Source organism: Thunnus thynnus, chromosome 10 (assembly GCF_963924715.1).
Source record: "Thunnus thynnus chromosome 10, fThuThy2.1, whole genome shotgun sequence".
Classification (NCBI taxonomy): Eukaryota; Metazoa; Chordata; class Actinopteri; order Scombriformes; family Scombridae; genus Thunnus; species Thunnus thynnus.
The window spans coordinates 19,627,699-19,649,440 of record NC_089526.1 but is presented as its reverse complement, the minus strand read 5'-3'; the positions used below and the strand labels follow the sequence as shown (position 1 = coordinate 19,649,440).

Genomic DNA, 21,742 nt, shown 5'->3' with positions numbered 1-21,742 from the left:
ATGGATGTATCAGATTTGCTTGACTTTTACGTGATGTGCAGACCACTAAGTAATTGATCCCAGGTCACTGAATCCTTTTAATTGTGTACTACAAAATTATTCAATGGATATGGAACAGCTTCCTGACCAAGTCAGTAATTAAACCTCATAAATTTTAAACCTAGCTGTCCAAAAAGCAGAAAAGGTCCACTGAAGAACTGGCCCTCCTGTGGGAGTCAATCAATTTATTGCACTAAAGTCAAATATGTTCAGATCATCTGACACTCTCGGTCTGTATCTTTAAAGGACCAGTGTGTAAGATTTAGTGGCATCTAGTGGTACAAACGTGGCATAAACGGAATATAATATTCATAATTAATTTTTAATTAGTGTATAATCCCATGGAAATAAGAATTGTTGTATTTTCGTTACCTTAGAATGAGCCCTTTATATCTACATAGGGAGTGGGTCCCCTTCGACAGAGGCTGCCATGTTTCTACAGTAGCCCAGAATGGACAAACCAAACACTGGCTCTAGAGAGGGCCTTTCACGGTTTTCGTGTGTTTCACAGCCACTGAATATTCTCCAACACTCTTGGAAGGGGAGGGTGAGGGGAGGTGTATTAATTGGGTTGCAATCGGCAACCTCACCACTAGATGCTACTAAATCCTACACACTGGTTCTTTAATATCAGTGTCAGCCACACATTTTTCTGTTAATCTGTAGGACTCTGTTAGATTTTTTTTGTTATAGGTAGTAACCCACTACTGCCAAAATCAAGCTCTGAGGTTAAGAGCGACTCTACAAGCTGCACACTGAACTTGCCTGTAAAACTAAGAAATGGTAGAAATGCTACACTTTCCTCACAATACAGCTCTAGCTGGTGCCAGTATGCTTATGGCTCTAAGGTTACAGATTTAAACCCCAGACTCATTGTAAAATGCTGGGTTGATATAGAAGGAAATACACTTCTCCCATTTACATTTTTTAATGGCCCCTCCCCTTAGAATGCAGTGCTGCCTCTGCATAGTAGGGGGAGGGGCCTAAAAACCAACAAAACATCCCTCAGCTGTGGCCACATTGTGCTCTTCCCAGATGCCATTATCAGTACTTGCAATAAAAGGTCTCTGTAAGGTCAAATGCTAAAGGCAGGGGCTTGAAACAAACTAGCTTGTTGGACATGTTGTCTGACCAAGGCAAAAATGCTATTGCAAGCGGTAGCATTCATGTTGTCGTAGAGAGGGATGAGACATTGAAATTGTTCAAATCGAGATAATGGCATAGGCGTTTGTACTCTCCTCAAAAGCATTCATGATGTTGCATTAGTTTGTACACATAAGTAGTTGTGTGGAAAATGTCCTAAAAGTCCTAAAAGAGAACTTGAGAGAGACGTTAAATCCTTCCTACTGTCTCACCTCTGTACACTAGGTCAGTTAGTGCATAAAGTAGGCATGTTTGTCAGATTATCGATTTTGGTAGTTACAAAAATTTGGAGACATACCCCCCATACATTCAAACAGCAGAGGCATGTACTTGACCTTGTCAAATACATGCCTCTGACTGGCCCTCAGATGATCCCTGAGTCACCAAATGTTTCATCCTAGGACATCTCACATCGGTGCAATTTACTTTCCATTTCCTTGGCTTTGGCTTCTGCATTATTACCCTTCATAATGCTAAGTTACATGGCAGGTAATCAAACTCTAGTGATAATCAAAAATAGGATGGACCTTTGGGTTCTACACACAGTACTTGCCCATTGCCATAGAACTGCAGATTCAATTCCCAGCAGAGATCCTTGCAAGTATGGTGACTAAGAAGAGCCCCCCAATGGTTGCTCATCTAGAAAATGACTCTGTGTGCACACCACATATTTTCTTACTCTTGCAACTGATGCTGAGCTACCTATAGTACCAGTCAAAAGTTTGGACACACTTTCTCATTCAAGTGAATGGGATGGTGTGTCCAAACTTTTGACTGGTACTGTTGTTTGTTAGGCTAGATGATTTGCATGTGTGTTCATGTTGCAATTGACTTTTTTTAAAACCTTGCACTCTAGCTGACTACCCAGGTTACAATAAAAATGGACAATCCACAAGAGTCATGTCAGCCATATTGTGGACATGTGTAGATCAGGTAGCATGATGACCAAGAAGGCCCCCCCTAGTTACGGCACTAACATAAACTATAACATGCATCCATTGAAATGCCCAGGCACAGAAGGGGACCTCTGGGCCATCACATTAGCCACTCAAATTGGCCATACGTGTTCATTGGTGGGAAGCTGGTGCGGAATCATGTACTGGTTGCAGCACTGAAGACATTACTGATTGGTCTGGGTGATCATTAAAGGTTTACATTTTCAGAGGGGTATACAGGGTTCTTGAAGAGTTTTTACCATCTGGGAGAACTGACTGTATTGAAGGAGGCATGGAGGAGACATGGTCTACACCCATTGTGGTGATCAACCAAAGTAACTGATCAGAACACTTGAATTGGTTTATGTAACCTAGTAAGAAAGTATGTGCCATTTTGCAGATTGTCCCTTGACAAGGAAGGAAGTTTTTCTGGTCCTGTGAACACACCATGTTTGTTAAAAGTGATTGACCATACATGCCCAAGAACAAGATTGTCCTTGACATATAGGGATGTTAGGCTACATTGGTCACAGGTATGGTCAGGCTGGGGCCTATTGTGGAGGGCAAGATTGGACATGATTGCCAAACACAAATAGTAGATTCCTTGACACAGATGTCAGTGATAGACAGGAACTTATGGGGAGAGGCTACTAGGTGTCCAATGAACTTGCTCAGGTCCTACTATACTTAACATTACCTTGAAGGAACTGCTAGCTGTAACTGTGTCCAAATAGTTAACTCCTAACCTCTTGGGGAGGTTTTCACAATCTACAGAACATAACTCTAAATGGAATTGCACAGCACCCAGGAGGGTCTGTGCAGTTTTCGCCATCTGCCTGTGTCCACAATTGGACATCTTATGCCCACACTGACTACTCAATCTGCAATCATGTCTATAGTATACAGAATTGCATTCAAATCCATTGTCTGCATCAGTTTTGGATTATATCAGAGCCTTTATATAATTTGACAGAACTTGTCCTGAGGTGTCCTTACATACAATTTTAGTTTGTAAAACTATTTTTAGTTAGTCATGCTTATGAATCTAACAACAAAAGGAGGCCATTTAAAGGTTGGTAAGTCTGTTATCTTTGGTATTTAATTTCAAAATTTAACCATAAAGCCTTTCAGGCCAGTCCAGTTGGCTATCTATATTTTTTAAAAAAATGGAACTCATATGCATGCCTTCCTGTATATCAGAAGTAGAGTCTACTTCAGAAAATCCTTTAAGGGTGTTTTGACATATATCAGATGTACAGAACAAGCACTCCTTGCTTACAACATTCAATTATACTAATGTCGAAGTGGGTGTGGTCAGGTATTAAAAGAGCAGGAAAGCTCATGTGACGATCCCTCTGTTCCACTAGGTGTCCCTGTGTCCTTAATTTTGCTGGTTCTTTTTTGTTTTGCAGGATCTGGGTGAGGGCAGAGGGTCGTCATTAACATTATGAGCCACACCTGGGCCCAGTATGGTTTCTGATATAAAAGCTCACCACCTTCCCACAAATTCCTGTCTCTTCCTGTCTCCCTTGACTGTTGTTTAGTTTGCTGCAGACATTTTCACACATCCATACATGCTAACATGACTGATTATTGATTTCTACGTTTTTCCGTTCTTTATTGTTCTGTAAATAAATATGCTTATTCACACTTGTAAATTTGTCTGGTCTCCAATTTTTGTCACAGCCTAGGAGCCGGGCTGTGACACAACAAAACCATACTATTCTGCCCTCTGGGGGAAAAAGGTTACCTGGGAAATAACAGATGGTAAAACATGTTAAACAGCAAACAGAAAGGCACAGGAGACAGCTGCATGTTAATAGAAAGGGGGGACCCATGTGGCCACTTAGTGTGTGTAACCATAGAGATCAGATGGTTATGCCAAAGACATAGGATTTATAATGTGATGTAGATACTGTTAATGCTCAATACCTTCAAATAAAACTATATTCTCCATTTATCCATCCAATTACATGTACCAGGGTAGGTGTTGTAATGTGAGCTTCTCAACCAGGAAGAGAAGGCAGTGGTTATCAGACATAGATTATGTATTTGTTGCTGACATGGAACCATATAGGTAATCAAGTTGTTCCACTGTATTTGACTTTACTTCGTAGTTTCAAGACTGCTTTTGCTAGACAGTATCCTAAGGATTACAGGTTTGAGACAGGATTCTTTGAGACATACAGAAAGATAGTACATCTAGGTTTGCAGAAGACCTGGCAAATTACAATTGCAGGCCTGTAGTGGTAAAACATGGTTTCATGGGTAAGGGCCTTAATAACTAATTTATTGCTCACTACCCAAATAGTATGCCAAAAACATGTCTACTTATGAAGCCACATGCTTCTACTTTCATAGGGCAAAAAAGTCTGACTTAAGCAATGGGATTTGAATTTCAGGTTTACATGCCTATATTTTTAATACAACACCTGCACACTATAAGCATACAATGATACAGAACCATTATCTGAAACCCAGCTCAAAAGCTCTGCCTCATAGCAACCAAACAGGACTATCTACACCCACTCGGTCACAAGATCACCCTGCTTTGCACATTTGCTCAAAAAGTTATAGAACCAGTATATCAACATTAAGTTAGCTTCAAGTCTAAGTAATGCTAAAGTAAGTATTTTTTCTGGTCTTAACTATACCACAGTCAGGGAGAGAATCAAATGAAAACCACATTTTGCATTTGTGGATTGCCTTTTTTAGATGAGAACTGCTGTTAATCCAGTTAAGAAGATACTAGGTGCCAAGGGTTCACTATTTATCCTTGTCCTCAATACCAGAAATTGGTTAGCCTGTTGACTAGTCTGCCCAACAACTTGGTCTTGGCATTATATCTGGAATACCCCTGCCCAAATTGACATAAAAATTATTCTGGAAACCACCTCTCTGCACCACCAACAGGTCCAAATTTACCCATGATGACCAACACTTTGGTCAATGATAGAGGTGTCTAAAACTGGTCTCTGGTTCTATAGAGGGTGAAATGCCCGGGGGATCAGCAATGTTCCAGTGCAATTAAGTGCAAAAATTTCCCTTGAAGAGTCCCACAGTACACTGTTAAAAGCTTAGTGACTTGGAACAATAACACCTTATTTATTGACTCAGATGAAAGTTGATCTCCCATTATATATATGTATATATATATGTTTTTTGCTTTTCCTGGTTGGCCACATTGCGCAACCTTCAATGTGTGCATATGCATGTAAATCTTCACGGTTTAAAACTTCAAAATACAGTGGAAAATAATCTACTTTATATGGACATTTTAAAGGCATGTATTTAATAATTGCAGCCTTTGAGAAAAATGTTATCTTGGCATCGGGAGATTACACAACTGTGGTTTGCCACAAGGGCAGACTCGCAGCAAGGCCAACTCTGTCATACCATTATAAGCCCTCCTATGACATCTACAAAAGACACAGCTGCAGATAAATTAATCGATAAGATAAATTCAAGAGTGCTTGAACATGTTGTATTTAATAGGAACACACAAATCTCTATATGAGCGATCACAGCTCAAACTCTAGAGTGATAAGATGGTGTACTATGGTTATGCAGTAGGTACTATTACTAGCTTGCATGTCATCAGGTACACTATATGACAAGAACTCTGCAAGCTGATTATTTTTTATAGGACATTATTTTAGTTGAACAATATGGTATCATAACAGACTGGGGATAGCGTGCACTGTGGCCTATCTTTTGATACTACCACTAGGGGTTGCCAAATATGGACTGAAAGTACCAACACTGAATCAATCATAGGAGTAGTTTCTGCACCCAAGCACCACCAAATCACAATACCCTTTTCAAGAATCCTTGAAATATAAAATACATTTGTCTACTGATAAGCAGTTAGTAACACTCCAGTGAATCCACTGGACACAAGTGAATCCACTTGTGTCCCGCCGATTTCCTTTTGCTGGAAATTAATTTGGCGACTGTGGCATTTTTTGCCTCCGCATTTCCCTCATCAGGTACAGTATAATGATAATACTCTGCAGTTTTTTAATGACTAAATTTGGTACGAAACTAAAATACATAATGGACAATGTTGAATACCTGAAGACAATCAACAAGGTCATGGATTATCTGTAGTTTAAGTCTTGAAGATATTTTGCCTTAAGAGTGGCAAGGTATTTTCCAGACTCCACTGGCTGTGCAGTTGCCTTTAACTTACTATGCTACAATTTTATACAAATGTGAAACACACTTAAATACAAGTAGAGGGAACAAAAATGTATAATTAATGGGATTTTCCTACTGCCAAAACACAGCCAAAAAGGGAGTAACAACAAAATTTATTGCACATAAAGCTTTTTCCTCTACAATTTTAATGGCACAGTTAAAATTCTACTCTGTGACAAAGCTATTGTTTCAAACAGATGTTACAATGTTATACACATGACAAAAAGAAAACATCAATCACATATATTTGCAAGTAAAACTTGATGAAAAATGCAACAATATGATGACGGTACTCTAAAAACACAAAGAGAAGCAATTTATAATCTTGCTATAGCCAATTAATGCGACTTTCAAGTTAACTACACCCATTGCCTGTGGGAGAATACTAGGTTTAGACATAAGTTGTATTCATGTCAGATGTAGTAGTTGTGTACATTTTTTAAAATTTTGAGATTAATTCCAAGTCATTTAATATTCTTACGAGCCTACTTCCTTTTCCCCCACAGACTTCTGAAGTTCTCCAATAAACATTTCTCTCCTCATGCCAAAGAAAAAGTGTATAAGAGCAGTTACATAAAATAATCTTGGCAAATTTTACATCCATTCATAATCTACACAGTCAAATATTTGCATTCAAAGGAGTCAAAACACTCAACTCCTGAGACCTTGATTCTTGGCAATAACAATGACCAATGGGTCTGACATAGTTACCCGTTGTTTTCTGAGCCATGAGAAGTCTGGTGCTGAAGAAACGTCTCCAAGCATGAGAATGTCTCTGTGCACTCGGTGCATTCATAAAGAACCTCTGAAGAATTTCCTTTATCATTTTGAGTATGGTCCATATAGTCATCCTCTATGTCCTCTGCATTACCCTTTCCTAAGATAGGGTCCCCACTAGTGCCAGTGCCATGAGATGTTTGTTCCACATCATCTGCTTCTCCAGTGCTTGGGTGATTTTGAAGGTGAAGCTCAAGGGATGAGGAATTCCTGAATTGAGCTGGACACCGGGGGCACTTACTTGGTTCCTTTTTGTGATACCGCAAGTGCCGTTGGTAGACACACAATAGCCCAAATCTCTTTCCACATTCCTGACACTTATAATTAACACGGCCTGCTTTCCCTGACTGTTTCCCCTTTTGATCCTGTTCTGGTGATGTTTGTTCATTGTCAGATGAGCTCTTGTTTTTCTCGTCACCAGAACTCTTGTTTTTCTCACCATTAAGAGAATTGGGGGCAGGCCCATTTTGGGGAGCTGTATATAAGTGTTTCAAACCTGGTTTCTTTTCCAATTCAGCTTTGTGGTACATGGCTAGATGCCTCCTCACATCACAGCGCTGAGGAAAATGTCTACCACAAAATACACATGTGTGCATGGTACCCTTATGGTATCTCATGTGCCGTGACAGACTACTAGAATGATTAAAGACACGATGACAGTGCTTGCAAGGATGCAGTTTGCCATTTGGATTACCCCCTCTTCTACGTCTGCCTTTAGGTGGTATTCTTCGCTTAATTGTTCTTTGTGCTTCTTGATTAAGCTGATCTATTTCCTCCTGAGTTTGATGAGTGAGATGATGCTCCTTCAGAGCTGTTAACTTTTGGAAACGATCCCCACATAAACCACATCTGTATGGTGTGAAAGAGTATTCATTATCAATCTCACTGCTAGTATCCATAAAGATATCCCCATTCTTAACATCGATAGGTGTACCATTGCTGTGACAGTTTTCTGGCGACGTGTCATCTATATTCTTAGAGGTAAGTTCAATTTCGATTTCAGATGCAAAAGGAGCATCAGCCTCTTTACCTTTGCAATGGTGCGCTGAATGTGTCTGAAAATCTGACATCCAAAAAAAATGTAACTTGCACTTCCTACAAGGATATGTTTTCTCAAACTTCCTTTCCTGATTCTCAGATTTACCCAATGCTGTAGCCTTGGGAGAGAGGTGATTTTCTTTTTGATGAGCATTCAATGCATCTACTTTAAGGAATCGCTTACCACAATGACCACAGCAGTGAAACCGTTCATGTGCATGGTCTTGCAGGTGTTTCTTAAGTTCCTGCCTACCTTCAAAGATCTTACAGCACAAAGTACACTTGTAACCTCGCTCTGTGTTTCGATACTGCTGGTGACGATGTAAACTCTGGAGGCTGTTAAATGATCTGCTACATATTTCACAACGGTAATGACCCTGACGAGACTTGTCCAAGTTGAAGTCTGATGGCCTTGGCCTGAAGACATCTCTATAAGGAGAAGAGTGTGGCCTTAGAGATGGAGACACTGGCTTGATAGGGGATGGGAAATGCGATGGCAGGACACCAGGAGATACTGGTTTCACAGAAGAATGTGACTGCGCAAAACCATTTACAACTGTCAGTGTGCCATTTTCTTGTAGCACGTATTCTCGAGGGACTTCAAATCCATTGGATGAGCCATCAAAGGAAAATGACTCCAAAGGTCCATGAATGGCCATGTGGGCCAACACATTAGAGTACTGACTGAACCCATCACCACACTCAGTGCAGATAAAGGTACTTGATTCTCCACCCAACTGTGTTGAAGCAACACTATTCATTGACTTCTGCTTTTCCATGATGAAATTATTTTGTCCATGTGCTGATGGCATCACTTTTTAATTTGCAAGTAAAAGTTAAACTTAATCCTGACACCCACATAAGTGGTTTCCATGTGGGAATCGGTATGAATGTCCACTGTTCCTTCCTCAACAGACTGGTTCTAAAAAGATGTCCTTATGAGCTGCATGTTCACCCTTCTGCTAAGGTTTTCCACGTTGTATCAGCACCTGTGGGGATAAAAAAAAAAAAAAATCAAACCACTGAAGCCTAAGTTTGTTTCACAAAATTAAAAAACTACATGCAAGATAACTATGCAGTGTTACTTTGCATTAATTTCAAATAACCCAAACCAGGTCTCATGCATGTGTTGATTAGGGGTAACGGTACAAAAAATTCATGGTTCGTTATGTGCCTTGGCTTTGGGTTCACAGTTTGGTACAATTTTGGTACAGCAGAGAGAAAAAAAAGGGCAGAAAATAACATTTTGGTCTTTTATTTTGAAAAATGTAAACATCCAACAATGGCTCATTGGCTGTAAATATTGCTGAAACAGTTTAGTTGTGCTGCAGTGGAAAAGGAAAACCTTTGTTTCTTGCAAGGTGTCAAGACACCTGCTGTTAGCTGTTTTATGTTGATTTATGGTATAACACTACATACAGTAGTTGAAACTAGCTTCACCTCCAGCGGCTACAACAGTAACATGCTTCAGTATTAATAATCTAATGATATCACATATTATAATATATATATGGAAAATTTAAAGCCATGTTAAAATTCCATGTGAATGAGAATTACAACTGCCATATTTAAGCTGGATGTAGTCTCTTCCTTTTGTGTTTGATGCATGTATTCCCTATCTGTAGTGTTTTATTTCTACTTCAACTGTAACTGGTGTGCTGTCTTGGCCAGGTCTCCCTCGGAAAATAAATTTCAATCTCAAGGGACTTCCTGGCTAAATAAAGGTTAAATAAAAAAATATCAGTCAGAGGGACCAAAGCACAACTTTTACTTTCATACTTTTTAACTACATTTTACTCTCTCAGAACTGGTTCTTACAATGTGCTGTCTGACCACGTCAGAAATCAAATGTTTATAGTTGTTCTGAACTGCTTCACTCAAAAGGTGACCACCACAGACAGGGGAGGGGGACAGGGATATGTGATATCATTTCACTGTGGAGATAATGGAACATATTTTAATAAAAGTGCTGCACTCTGTCAGTGTTATGGGTCTCTTGTTTGTCAATCTGATGGCAGCAAGATTACAGGGTAACCAGGGTAAGCAGGATAACCAGGCTACCTTGGCTAAGCTGGCTAGCATACACCTGTGAGCATGCTATAGCTAAGTGGTGTGCTACCAAAGCGTTCCAGGTGGAAATTGCACTCTAGAATTTTTGTTCCACATGTCAGACTAAGTGGATTATTAAACTATTTTGACAGTAATTGTTTGCATCATGGAGTGTATTCTTCGTATTCTTTGAATGCATGCACCCAACTGCAACGTTCATACCGTGACCATTCGGGATGAATGTGCTTACCATTAAACCCCTCGAATTAACCCATTCTGACTGACAGCCAATACAGATTTAACCTGCCTCACTGGAAAGGGACATTAGTTTGACTGTTCACCGTGTCCACCAGATGTAGTTGTTTGACCATGCAAGATGTGCTATGAGCAGGTACTGCATATATATATATTGAGCAAGACAATACCAGCATAATGTTGTAAAGCATAATATTCTGTTTTGTATGCAGTTAATTTGTTGTATGAGGTTGTTGTATGTTGAAATGATGCATTTAGGCACAGTTAAGATAAAATGGAAAAATGTCTAGGTTACTTTTTGGATGTTGCAAGTTAGCTAGCTTATGTATACACAGGCTAGTGGGTTTTTGGCAGCATACAAATCTCAAACGTTGAAACTTCCAACTTATAGATGCAACAAGCACAATTCTTGGTGCCATTGTGTGTGTGTTTTTTTTTTTCCTAAACAGCCAGAAGGAAGAGATGTTAATTTCTTTGATCTGTGGTAATTTGCCCATTCATCAGCCACCTAAAATACTGATCGATGCTTTACCATTGTGGCAGACATTTGGGGAAAACCCATTAGTCTTATGTTAGTGCAAGTATGCATGCTTTTCCTCTTTTAACGTCAGTACACCAGTGACTGCCCCTTCAACTGAAACAGCAACAGAAAAATGTTGTCCCTTACAAATTCCAAAGACTAGAGAGGTTGCCTATATCAGGGTTTCACCACTCACTCCTCTTCTTATTCACTGGTCTTTGAAAATTCTATTGGCCCAATTCTGATCTGCCTCTTACAGGATGATAGTACCTTGCTTTACCACAAGGGATACACTGATCCAATACTCCAAATCGGTATCCATGCCTGTAATGACCTTATTAAGTGGCTTGGGTATAGGCCACTTACACAAGTGATCCAAATTTACTGCAGGTAACACACTATGGATAAGTACCTCATATAACCCCACTTCAAAAAATTCAAACTATCCCTTTAAGGTATCGTATTCAAGAGGGAAAAAGTTAAATCGGCACATTCCTTGACTGAGAGTCAGCAAGGCTTTTGGAAAAAAAGAGTAATGCCTTTTGGACTTATGAGACTACTGACTTTACAGAAAGTCTACAGCTTTTGCTTCAAATGCATGTTTTAGTGATATGCTGTACAGCATTTGCTCTATTGTAATTATTCATATAGGTAATAATGATACCAGATTACAGCAATGTGAGAGGACTCAGACTAATGTCCGGGAGCTACTGCCACAGTTTGATAGTTAAAAAACAGGTCATGGTGTCAAGACTTATCTTATTGGGGAAGGCTGTGAATATTGCCTTGTCTTTGTGTAGTAAACTGTAGTGGAGTCAAGAGTCTTAGAGCTCAGCTTGGCTACATTGCCAACTTCAATTTTGCAAGCATAGCATTAATTCCATGTTAAAAGTGTGTTGATGATTACAGTTCTGGGGTTGTTCAGTACCAACAAGACAGCCCAAGGGGAAGAGGGCTTATGAGCATGTTTCCATCTGTCACGGCTGCTGCATAATCCAGGTTTTGAACCTGCTCCTCCCCATCTTTTCTCTGACAGCAAACCACCACTAATTGGTGCCGACACAGAGGCAATCTGGGTGTTTCTCCAATGGACATGGACAATGGCAGGAGAAGAAATGTGGAAAAAAGAATTTGCTTAGTACTTGGAGCTCTTCCCGTTTTCTTATCACTGCGCATCTAAACAATTACTGCAGAAAGTGGGCACTGTCACACTGCCTTTTCACAGAGATGCAACAATTGGCCAATTTCCTCAGGAGGTTGAAAAAAAAAAACATACAGAGTGAGCTGGTTGGCTGAATAGCTTCTGCAGGCAAAATACTCTTGATGAAACACCACCTCCAAGTCACCAAGGTAAGCAACTCCTTTAACCTTGCCGTGCTGTTCCATGAAAAAAAATCATTCATGCCATGCCAGCATATCTTTAGCCATTCCTCATGGCTCAGTACAACTACCAACCCCCCCCATCGCAAAACGCATAATTCTATCCTCCAGACTTAAAAAAGGTAAAGCTAAAACAAGGTGTTAAGTTGCTCAGCCCAGTTTATTACTGTGACTGTTCTACCATCCTGAAAAGGATACTTATAGCGAGAGGTGCCTGAGAAGAGCCCTATGTAGTACCAGCAGTGTTTCACCTAGGTTGAGTGCTTTGGTCTAGGGGATGGGGGGGGGGGGGGGGTGATTAGCAGGTTAGGCTAACCCATTGTTGCTAACTTCGGAGCTAACCCCCTTCAGTTTTCCAGCAGTTGGGGAAACAACTGCTGGAAGCTGTCTGCTTCCTGACTCATTTTAAAAAAGACGAGAAAGAGAGCGAGAGAGAGCACCAGCAAGAGAGAGAGAGAGCGCAGCAGTGGTCGAGCAAGCTAGAGAGTGAATGAAGAGAGGGAGCGCTGATCGCGAGAAAGCAAGCAAATCAGATCAATGAAATGTTATTTTCTGATTGTTTCACAGTGGTTACGTTCCGGAGGACAAATAAACAAGCCCACACCCCCACACACATCTGCTCAAACTTGCGGCTCAGTGCTGCACCGCCTAATTTGGTTTGAATACGGCTTTACCGCTAACCTGAAAGCAAAACTGGAACTGGCCTGACTTTGGTTAACAGGCATTTTATTAAGAGGTATTCTGTTAGTTACTAACATTTTAAACGTTTAACTCTGTAACAAACTAATATACTGGCCTAAAAATTCCAAGGGCACTGATTGAATATTCCCCAGAGAACAGTAAGATCAATCATAAACACAATGCCAACAATATAGAGCAACCATCCTTGCAAGAAGAGCACTAGTGAGGGAGGCCCTTGGTAACTCTGAAGGAGATACAGATTTCATAGCTGACCTGAAAACACTGAGCATGATACAACTGTTACTCAGGTGCGTCACCAGTTACAGCCCCTTACAGTGACATTTTTTTGTTTCATTGCACACAGATCATACACTTGACTCGATTTTGCTGTGGTACCAGTGAATTTGTCAGGCAGCACTGATTGATTTCACAGTGGGCTATGATGGATTCAAACGACCGAATGTGTATTTCAGAGTTGCCTTTATAACACTTCTTGGTCCGTAGCCCAGTCCATATTTCCTATGTCCAGTCAATATTTCATTTCAAGTTTTACATCCCATATCAAAACAATTATTATTCCATTCTGTAAATAGATTTTAAATCTTTCATTTAATTTTAGTACTACTTTGTTTATTTCATTATTATTACCTTACTCTTGTTATAATTTTATTCTTTTATGTTGCATTTGTGGGAGCAAACACCAAGACACCTTCTTTGTATGCTTGCATACTTGACTAATAAACAGACTGATTCTGATTCCAAGATGCGTGGAGAAGTGGAATAATATTGTGGGGTCAACACTCCAACAATACTTGTAGTATACAGATTGTAGGACTAACATGTTTTGGCTTGAGGCATTCATCTGGGACCCCTGGTGGCAAAACATACCACAAGCCTAATTGTGTTGGTCTCACAGTGAACTTGTTCTTTATACAACAAATGTTGCTGGAATTTTGACCCCTCACCTGTGTTTATTATACAATACTGGTACAGGTACTAGAAGCAGGACTGAGCTAGGATACCTCGATTTTATTTTTACCCGTAGTAAATGTGGAAGATGAATCTGGGCTAATCCAGGCAAATTTTAAAAGATCTGTACTGGTTAAAATAAAGCTGATCCTTTCATCACTGAACTCGACTGTGTTTTGTTCTACATCAGACTTCTAGCATTGCTGCTTTACTTTACAACAGCCTACAGTGCAAGCATTTCACTGGTATGTGTGAGTGAAAATTAGTGCGCATTTGTGAAATTGGTTTTGGGTACACCGGGGCGAGTGACTAACGTCTGACATCCTGGTTGGCAAAATACCCGGACTCGCAAAACTGAAAACTTAAGAGGTTTTTCCACCAGCCCTGGTTGGTGTGCTTTAGCTGTGCCAAGCCAACCTGTGATGAAACACGTCTCCACTACAGCCTCACAGCAGGGGATAACCATGGTGAGCTGAGCTGCTGCAGTCCTGCTCGCTGGCAGGGCCAACCATGGCCAACCTGTGACAACCCCCCTTAAACAAGCAGTGTTTTGTGAGACCCTACTTGTGTGTCTGTGCCCAGAAAGCTGTTTGTAAAAGTCTCTCTGTTCAGCTCCCAGTACTTTTGGAGCTTCGAAATGAATTTTTGTGGTTTGAAGTTTAATTTCTCTCCTGCATTGCCTTTTGTACCTTTAGATATCTGCCTTATTTTGGGGTTTCCTTATCGCTTTCAGCCATATTGAATTTGTTAAGTTACTGCTGATGAAAAAAAAATCTGCCTCAGCTGTTTCATAATAAAAGCTTTCCACTGACAAAATAACTAGAAGCATTTATCAAGAAATGTGTTTCTAACTAAATTAGCAGAGCTTTGTTAGCAGTGCAATTCTTGGTCAGTGAGTCAGTTATAAATAATGCTAGGAGGCACACTTCAAGCAGAAAGATGTTAGATGAAGAGCTGCAGACAAGAGACTCTTGCTGCATGTTCTGCAAACAGCACACCTCCAACAGGTAAGGAACTTCTTTTATCTTGCTGTGCTGTGTAATGGAAAAACACTCAAGTGCTCCTGGCATGGCTCAGAGTGATTACACCAAAAAACAATGGAAAACACATTCGGGCTGCATTCAGACCAAACCAGCCCTGTGTTAAAACAACTACATGGAGGGTTGTGTTGTAAGGCTGGGTGATATAAAACAAACTCGATACAGGATTGCAATAAAATGTACGTCAATAACGATGATATACTTTGCACATTTTTTACTCGATATGGATAGATCTAACAACCTATCACACAGCAGAAATAAACGTGACAACAGCCAGTCAGTCTGCAGTTTTTATCTAGCACATCAAAGTACACGCCCATTTCCCACTGCAGTCAACAAGGCTATGCTAGTGCTATCATTAGCAAGGCCACGACTATCTGGAGTGCCTGTCACGTCTAAAGTAACATCAGCTGAAAAAAAACAGCTCTGACTCATGGACATATTTCTCTTGAGACATCCTGTCTGCAACTGTGGACCAGTCATCACATGCCATTGTTTTAACAAGGCTGCTTTGACTGCGAATGCACAAGCTAATTGCTAAGCTAGGCTAAGCTCGAAGCTAGTAAACAGAGTGGCAACGAAAGGCTATGGGCCACTAACGCTAGTGTTGTTTCATAAACTAGCGAATCTAATGATTCGTGAACTGAGCACAGAAAAATTTGCAAAGTGAAATGTTTACATTTAGATGATATTGAATATATACTTTTATCATAAAATATATTCTAAACCAAATCATGTTTGCACAGTTAAATGTTTACATTCAGTTATTCTATTTTTTATGTTGATAAACTATATACTTAAGTTCAACTAATGAATCCTCAGGTTTCTTCGGGCTTCAGTCATTATCAGGATACAAATGGCAGCATGATCAAATTATATATGTATCGTGATAAATAGTGATATTAATAAATATGGAAAAAATTACCATAATCATGTTTTTTGCCATATCGTCCAGCCTTAGTGTGTTATTTAAGGTACCAATGAAGTTGAGCTGGAGCTACAGATTATGCATTTAAAAAGGCTTATCAAACGTCAATACACTGCACAGCCGTTTGTAATACTCATATATAATTTTACAACTCTGGAAAGTTTTCACAGCGACAACAGTTTTATCTTCAGTTGCGACAACTGTGAGGTAAATAGTTGAATACTGTGTTCACGTTGCAAAGTAATCCACCAGGAACATACGCTTTTATACATGACTGGCCAATGCGGCACAGTGCCAGATGATGTCGCGTTGCAGCAAGAGTTGACCCCGGTTCAACTTTTTTGCCCAATGACCCTGCGTTGTTTTGTCAAGCCCTCTGCGTTGGCACTCTTGCTGCACTAACGTACTGCCCCGAATGAAATGAATGAAAGGGCGTTTTTTGATGCAGAACTAATGTTGGTCTGAACGCTGCCTAACTGTTTTTCTCGCTGGCAAAGAATAGCAGTATACGTCATATGTGGGGGGCATATGAAAAACTCAAGACAGAGACTCATCAGCCAGACATTTCTCCGTTCTCTGAAAGAGTGGCTGAGATTGACACTAAAATGAGAATTGCTGGTCCACCTTAAAAGTCAGTCCACCTTAAGTGAGCCTGGTCAAGTTAAGCTAACGCATTGTTGCTAACTTCAGGGGTAACCCCCTTTGATAGGTGAGTATTTTCTTTGTCTTGAGGAGCTGCTGCATTTGGTAACTGACACAGTCTGTACTGTACATTTACTGCCAGATTGACAACTTACTGCTAAACTTTTCCTCTGCTCCACTCGCGTTCATATCATGTTTCTGCCGCTCACCCTCTGCGCTCCCGCAACTACACACGCACGTTTACACACACACACACAAACGCACTGCCTTATTCCTTAACGGAGCTACGCTACTCTTGTACCTTTCACGTAGATGTCCTTTGAAGAACGAAGAGAGGGAGGATGACTGAAGAAAATCCACAATAACGTAGGGTGTTATTATGCTCGCACAGTGTACGAGTGAAAATCATTAGTAGCTCGTTGATGTTAATTATTGTCTGAATTTTTAGCAGCGGCGCTCATAATTTTGCAGCGGCGGTGCGCTGCTGCTGAATGAATACAAGGGAAACACTGAGTTATAATTTGCCCAGAAGAACATGCATAAGATTGGAGAGGCATGCAATAAAAAGCTTTTTACATATTTCATCAACATCAGCTAATTTCATATCCATATGCCACATTTTGTCAAACAATTTTTAAATGATTTGGTCTACAGCATTTAAATGTTGCTCTTTTGGCATAATACTTGTGGAATCATCAAGTGGACTACAATTGTGTCTCACTTGCCAAATAATATGGTTATCACATGATTATCAACACAATGCAGTATGTCAGAAAAATTAGTGGAAGAGAGAGAGAGAGAGAGAGAGAGAGAGAGAGAGAGAGAGAGAGAGAGAGAGACGTGGTGGTCGAGTGAGCTATCAAGCAGTGAATGTGAAAAATAAAACGTGTTCTAATGTTTCATGGCAGTTATGTCCTAAAGCAGCAATATATAACCATCATACACTCAGCTGATGATTTACTGTGGAGGCAGATGCTCTTAGTTTCAGTTTTCCACCTCCTGACCACCTCTTTACAAAGAACAGGACAAATCTGTGTTGTTTTTACCTCATGTGTAAATGCTATACATTTCAAGCGCCACCATCATTTTTTAATTCCTCATGGGTCTAATTTGCATGACCTATCTGGTTCCTCAGATGCAGTGGAAACGCAAACGGGACTGCATAACAGGGACGTTTAGTTCCAAGTTTAGTTCCCGAGATTAGTTCCTCTGGTTCAAAAGTACCTGGAACTTTTGGTCAAAATAGGGTACGCCACTACAGATCTGAGTAAAATGCAAAGTCAATGCAGCTGTCAAAAACTGATCTTTCAACGTACTCCTGGCAAGGAAGTGCGATATGATATTAGATCATGAAAGATTAAAATGTCTCCATGATCTGCCTTTACAGAGAGATTGTTATTATTGTGCTACAGTACACATATCAATTCAGCTCCGTGACTGAGCACAGTCTGCTAGCAGGAGGCTAATGGGTAACAGCACCGATCTACAGCAGTTTTAATGTCCTGCTAAGCAGCTCACCTGTGTATTAAACGAACAGCTGGGCTGCAGGTTAACACACTGTTCAGCGGTTAGTTTGCCTGCTGACTGGTAGTACTAACTTCTGTCATGTCGCAAACTAGTGTGATGTCACACAGACCCTCGCGGCCATGCAGATGAGGGAGGTATGAAATGGCCTTAAGATATGCTACATAGCCTGAAATTTGAAAAGCAACAACATGCCAAAGATGCAGCAACAGTAAAAACATACAACATAGAAATGTCCCAAACTAAACTGCAGGATCAAGGCCAATCCCAGTATTTATTTGAAAGACGTTATCAGCCATGTAAAATCTCATCCATTTCTGATACTCTGTTTGCAGGCACCACCAGCTACTAGGGGTGCAACGGATCACAAAACTCACGGTTCGGGTCGCATCACGGATTTGAGTCACAGATCGGATCATTTTTCGGATCAGCAAAAGAAAAAAAAGGGGGGACGACGACAACGACAAAACTTTGTATTCCATATATTCTGTTAAACACTTACAGCATGGAACTTTTGCCTATGGTCTTAAATGAAAACAACATTCAAGATGTCCAATGTTTAAATAAAATCTTAAAATATATAAAATATTCAAAACTCAATTGTTAAATTAAATTGCAATATGAAGCATGATACCTTCTTCCTTTAAACATGGTAGTGAATGAAACAACAGCCTGTATCCACATCATCAAAACTTCATAACTTACAAGCATGAACACACGTCTTGTCCTGCAGTTTAGCTTTTTGAACAAGCCCCCAAACAAACATTAACCAGGGAAAAGTGCACCGCTAACGTCAGTAAGCGGCTACGTAGCTAATTAGCTGTGCAGCTGAAGCACATTAAACAGCGTGTAAACATAGCTGCAGATGTCACTACGGACCCGTTAAATGCTGGTTTGGTCGTTGCTCTTCATAATCCCTATGAGCGACGCAGCAGTTTGTTTACTTTATTTTAAATGAGATATTAAATTTTGCAATTAATCCGCGGTTCACATGCATGCCGAACCGTGGGGAGCGATCCGTATGGATCACGGATCAACTATGATCCGTTGCACCCCTACCAACTATCAATAATGACCCACTGCACTCTATAAATGAACGCTGGAAAGCAGCCACTCATTACTGTGAGCAAATGAACAGCAAACCGCACTAAAATAAGCAGCGGTTTTAATGATATGGCAGTCAGATATGGTGTCAGTTGTTTTGCAGTACGTTGTGTCTATTTTAGCAATATTTTGCAGTTAAAGCACACCTTTGGAGTGGAGCTGCTTCATCCAAAAGTGCATCTTTACCTCAGTAGGCTATTTAATAATGAGACTAAATGTCTAAATTCCGCCAAATCCTGCTGCAACTAGGACTGGGCAATATATTGATATTATATTGATATTGTGATCTGAGACTAGATTTCATCTTAGATTTTGGATATCATACTATCGTGATATGGCATAAGTGTTGTCTTTTTCTGGTTTTAAAGGCTGCATTACAGTAAAGTGATGTAACTGTCTTAACGTACCAGACTGTTTCTAGCTGTTTTATTATTTGCCTTTACCCACTTACTTATGACATCCACATTAGTGATGATTATTTATTAAAAATTTGATTTGATTGTGTAAATATTTTGTGAAAGCACCAGTAGTCACACCTACAATATTGTTGCAATATCAATAGAGGTATTTAGTCAAAAATATTGTGAAATTTGATTTTGTCCATATTGCCCAGCCCTAGCTGCAGCAGATCTCTCCACAGATCATACAACACACAATGGGACACTATACAAAATTTTTATTGTTTCCCATTAAAGAAATGGCACTGAAGCAGATTACACTTTATTAATACAGTTCTTTTCAGCTGTCAGACACATCTAAATTGCTCTATTAATTTCAATGTAGAATTACTGTAGTAGCCTATACCCTAAACTGTATTGTGAAGGAAACATGTATACTACTCATTGTATACTAAAACCTTCATCCATGAAGTGTCTGAAGAAAAAGAAATAACAAGTTTATGATGTTTTCAAAAGGGCACAGCTTGATACAAACCAAAATCTAAATATTATTAACAAACCTATAGGTACGAGTAATTAAAAAAAAAAAATGCCTCCCTTGTTGCAGTGTTACATTCAATCTACAAAGCTTTGACAGGGTTTTCTGTATGATTGTCTATCTTCACGACTATCCAGTGGACGAAAGGAATTTTTTTCTCTCCCGAGTACTGTACTTAGGTACAATTTTGAGGTATCTGTACTACCTCAATACTTTAGTATTTCCATGTTATGCTACTTAATACTTCCACTCTACCACATTTCGGAGAGAAATATTGTACTTTCTACTCCGCTACAATTTAAACTCCATTTAACACAATGAATAACATAACAAGACATTGCTACAGATGAAACCAGTGGTTTCCAACCTTTTTGGATTTTGACATCTTTCAAAAGGCAGTGTGTATTTGAGGTCACATTTCAGATATATATGAGTTGTTAACAGCTCCACCAAACAGTGATTTTACCTCTAAACGTCTCACATGATTTCATTTCAATAAATGTTCAAATGATCCAATATTTCACCAAAAATCAAAGATAAAAGAAAAAGTCCAAACACTGAAAACAGATGTGTATGAGAACTTTCTTCTTCTTTCCTCTCCCATTAGTCATTTCACGACCCCTCAGATTTGAGAAATTCAAACTAGCTCCACCTCCAGCAGCAACAACAGTAACATGTTGCTTAGACACTGATAATCGTATGTTGTCATGACAGAAGGACCAAACCAGTACTTTAATACTTTTTTACTACTCGTACTTATGTACTTTTACGTAAGTAGGATTTTTCATGCCGGATTCTTACTTGTAATGGAGTATTTTTACATTACTATAACTTCTTCCACCACTGCGATTTTAATAAAAACAGCAAGAGTATATTTAAAATAATATCAGCACGTGTTTCCAAAAGATGTAACGTTACGCCGCCAGATGGCGACTTAAAATCGTCCCTAACAGATACAGCATCTACTGTAGCAAGCCAGCTGGTTAACGTTAGCCTACTTTCACACCTAAATATTAAACTAAGAGATAGACGCTTTGAAAGAGATTTAATCAGGCGTAAATAACAGCAGTAAACCAACTGCATCAACTTAATGGGGCGCTTTGGGCTAATATTGTGGTCGGGCGATAGCTAATGTTAGCTACTGCTAGCTAACGCCAACAGTTTTTGTAGCAAGGGGTATCTGTGTAAGTGTCATTCATTTAGCTCGAACATTGAACTTAGACATGACTTACCATGGGATTTAGCACATCACAGAAAAATACATTGTTTCCCATGCAGCGTCCGAGAATTAGTGCTGTATGCTCGGTGACTGTTAACTGCTGCAGGCCGAGACTATCTATTCTCTCCCAGAGCTTCTTAAAATGGTGACCATGATGGTGACGGCTATGACATCATGACGCACGCAACAGACGTTTACGACGTTTTATAACAAATTAATAAATAATTAATAAATAAAAACAAACAAAAATTATCGAACAAACAAACAAAAAAACTAAATAAAAACAAAAATACATTCTGTAAACCAAATGTATAACTTTTTGTTTAATTTTTATGTTTATTTAATTTTGAGACCCTTGAAAGA

At 39.6% G+C, this 21,742-nt stretch overlaps 1 protein-coding gene across 1 annotated transcript; it reads right to left on the bottom strand.

The window, feature by feature from the left end:
- Window positions 1-6,413: 6,413 nt before the first annotated feature.
- Window positions 6,414-21,548, bottom strand: si:dkeyp-84f3.5 (uncharacterized protein LOC334144 homolog). The gene is made up of 2 exons (XM_067601879.1): window positions 21,393-21,548; window positions 6,414-9,121 (listed from the first exon to the last, which is right to left on the bottom strand). Exon 2 carries the CDS (start codon window positions 8,942-8,944, stop codon window positions 7,025-7,027), a length of 1,920 nt encoding a protein of 639 aa, XP_067457980.1. The 5' UTR covers window positions 8,945-9,121; window positions 21,393-21,548; the 3' UTR covers window positions 6,414-7,024.
- Between the last annotated feature and the right edge of the window lie 194 nt (window positions 21,549-21,742).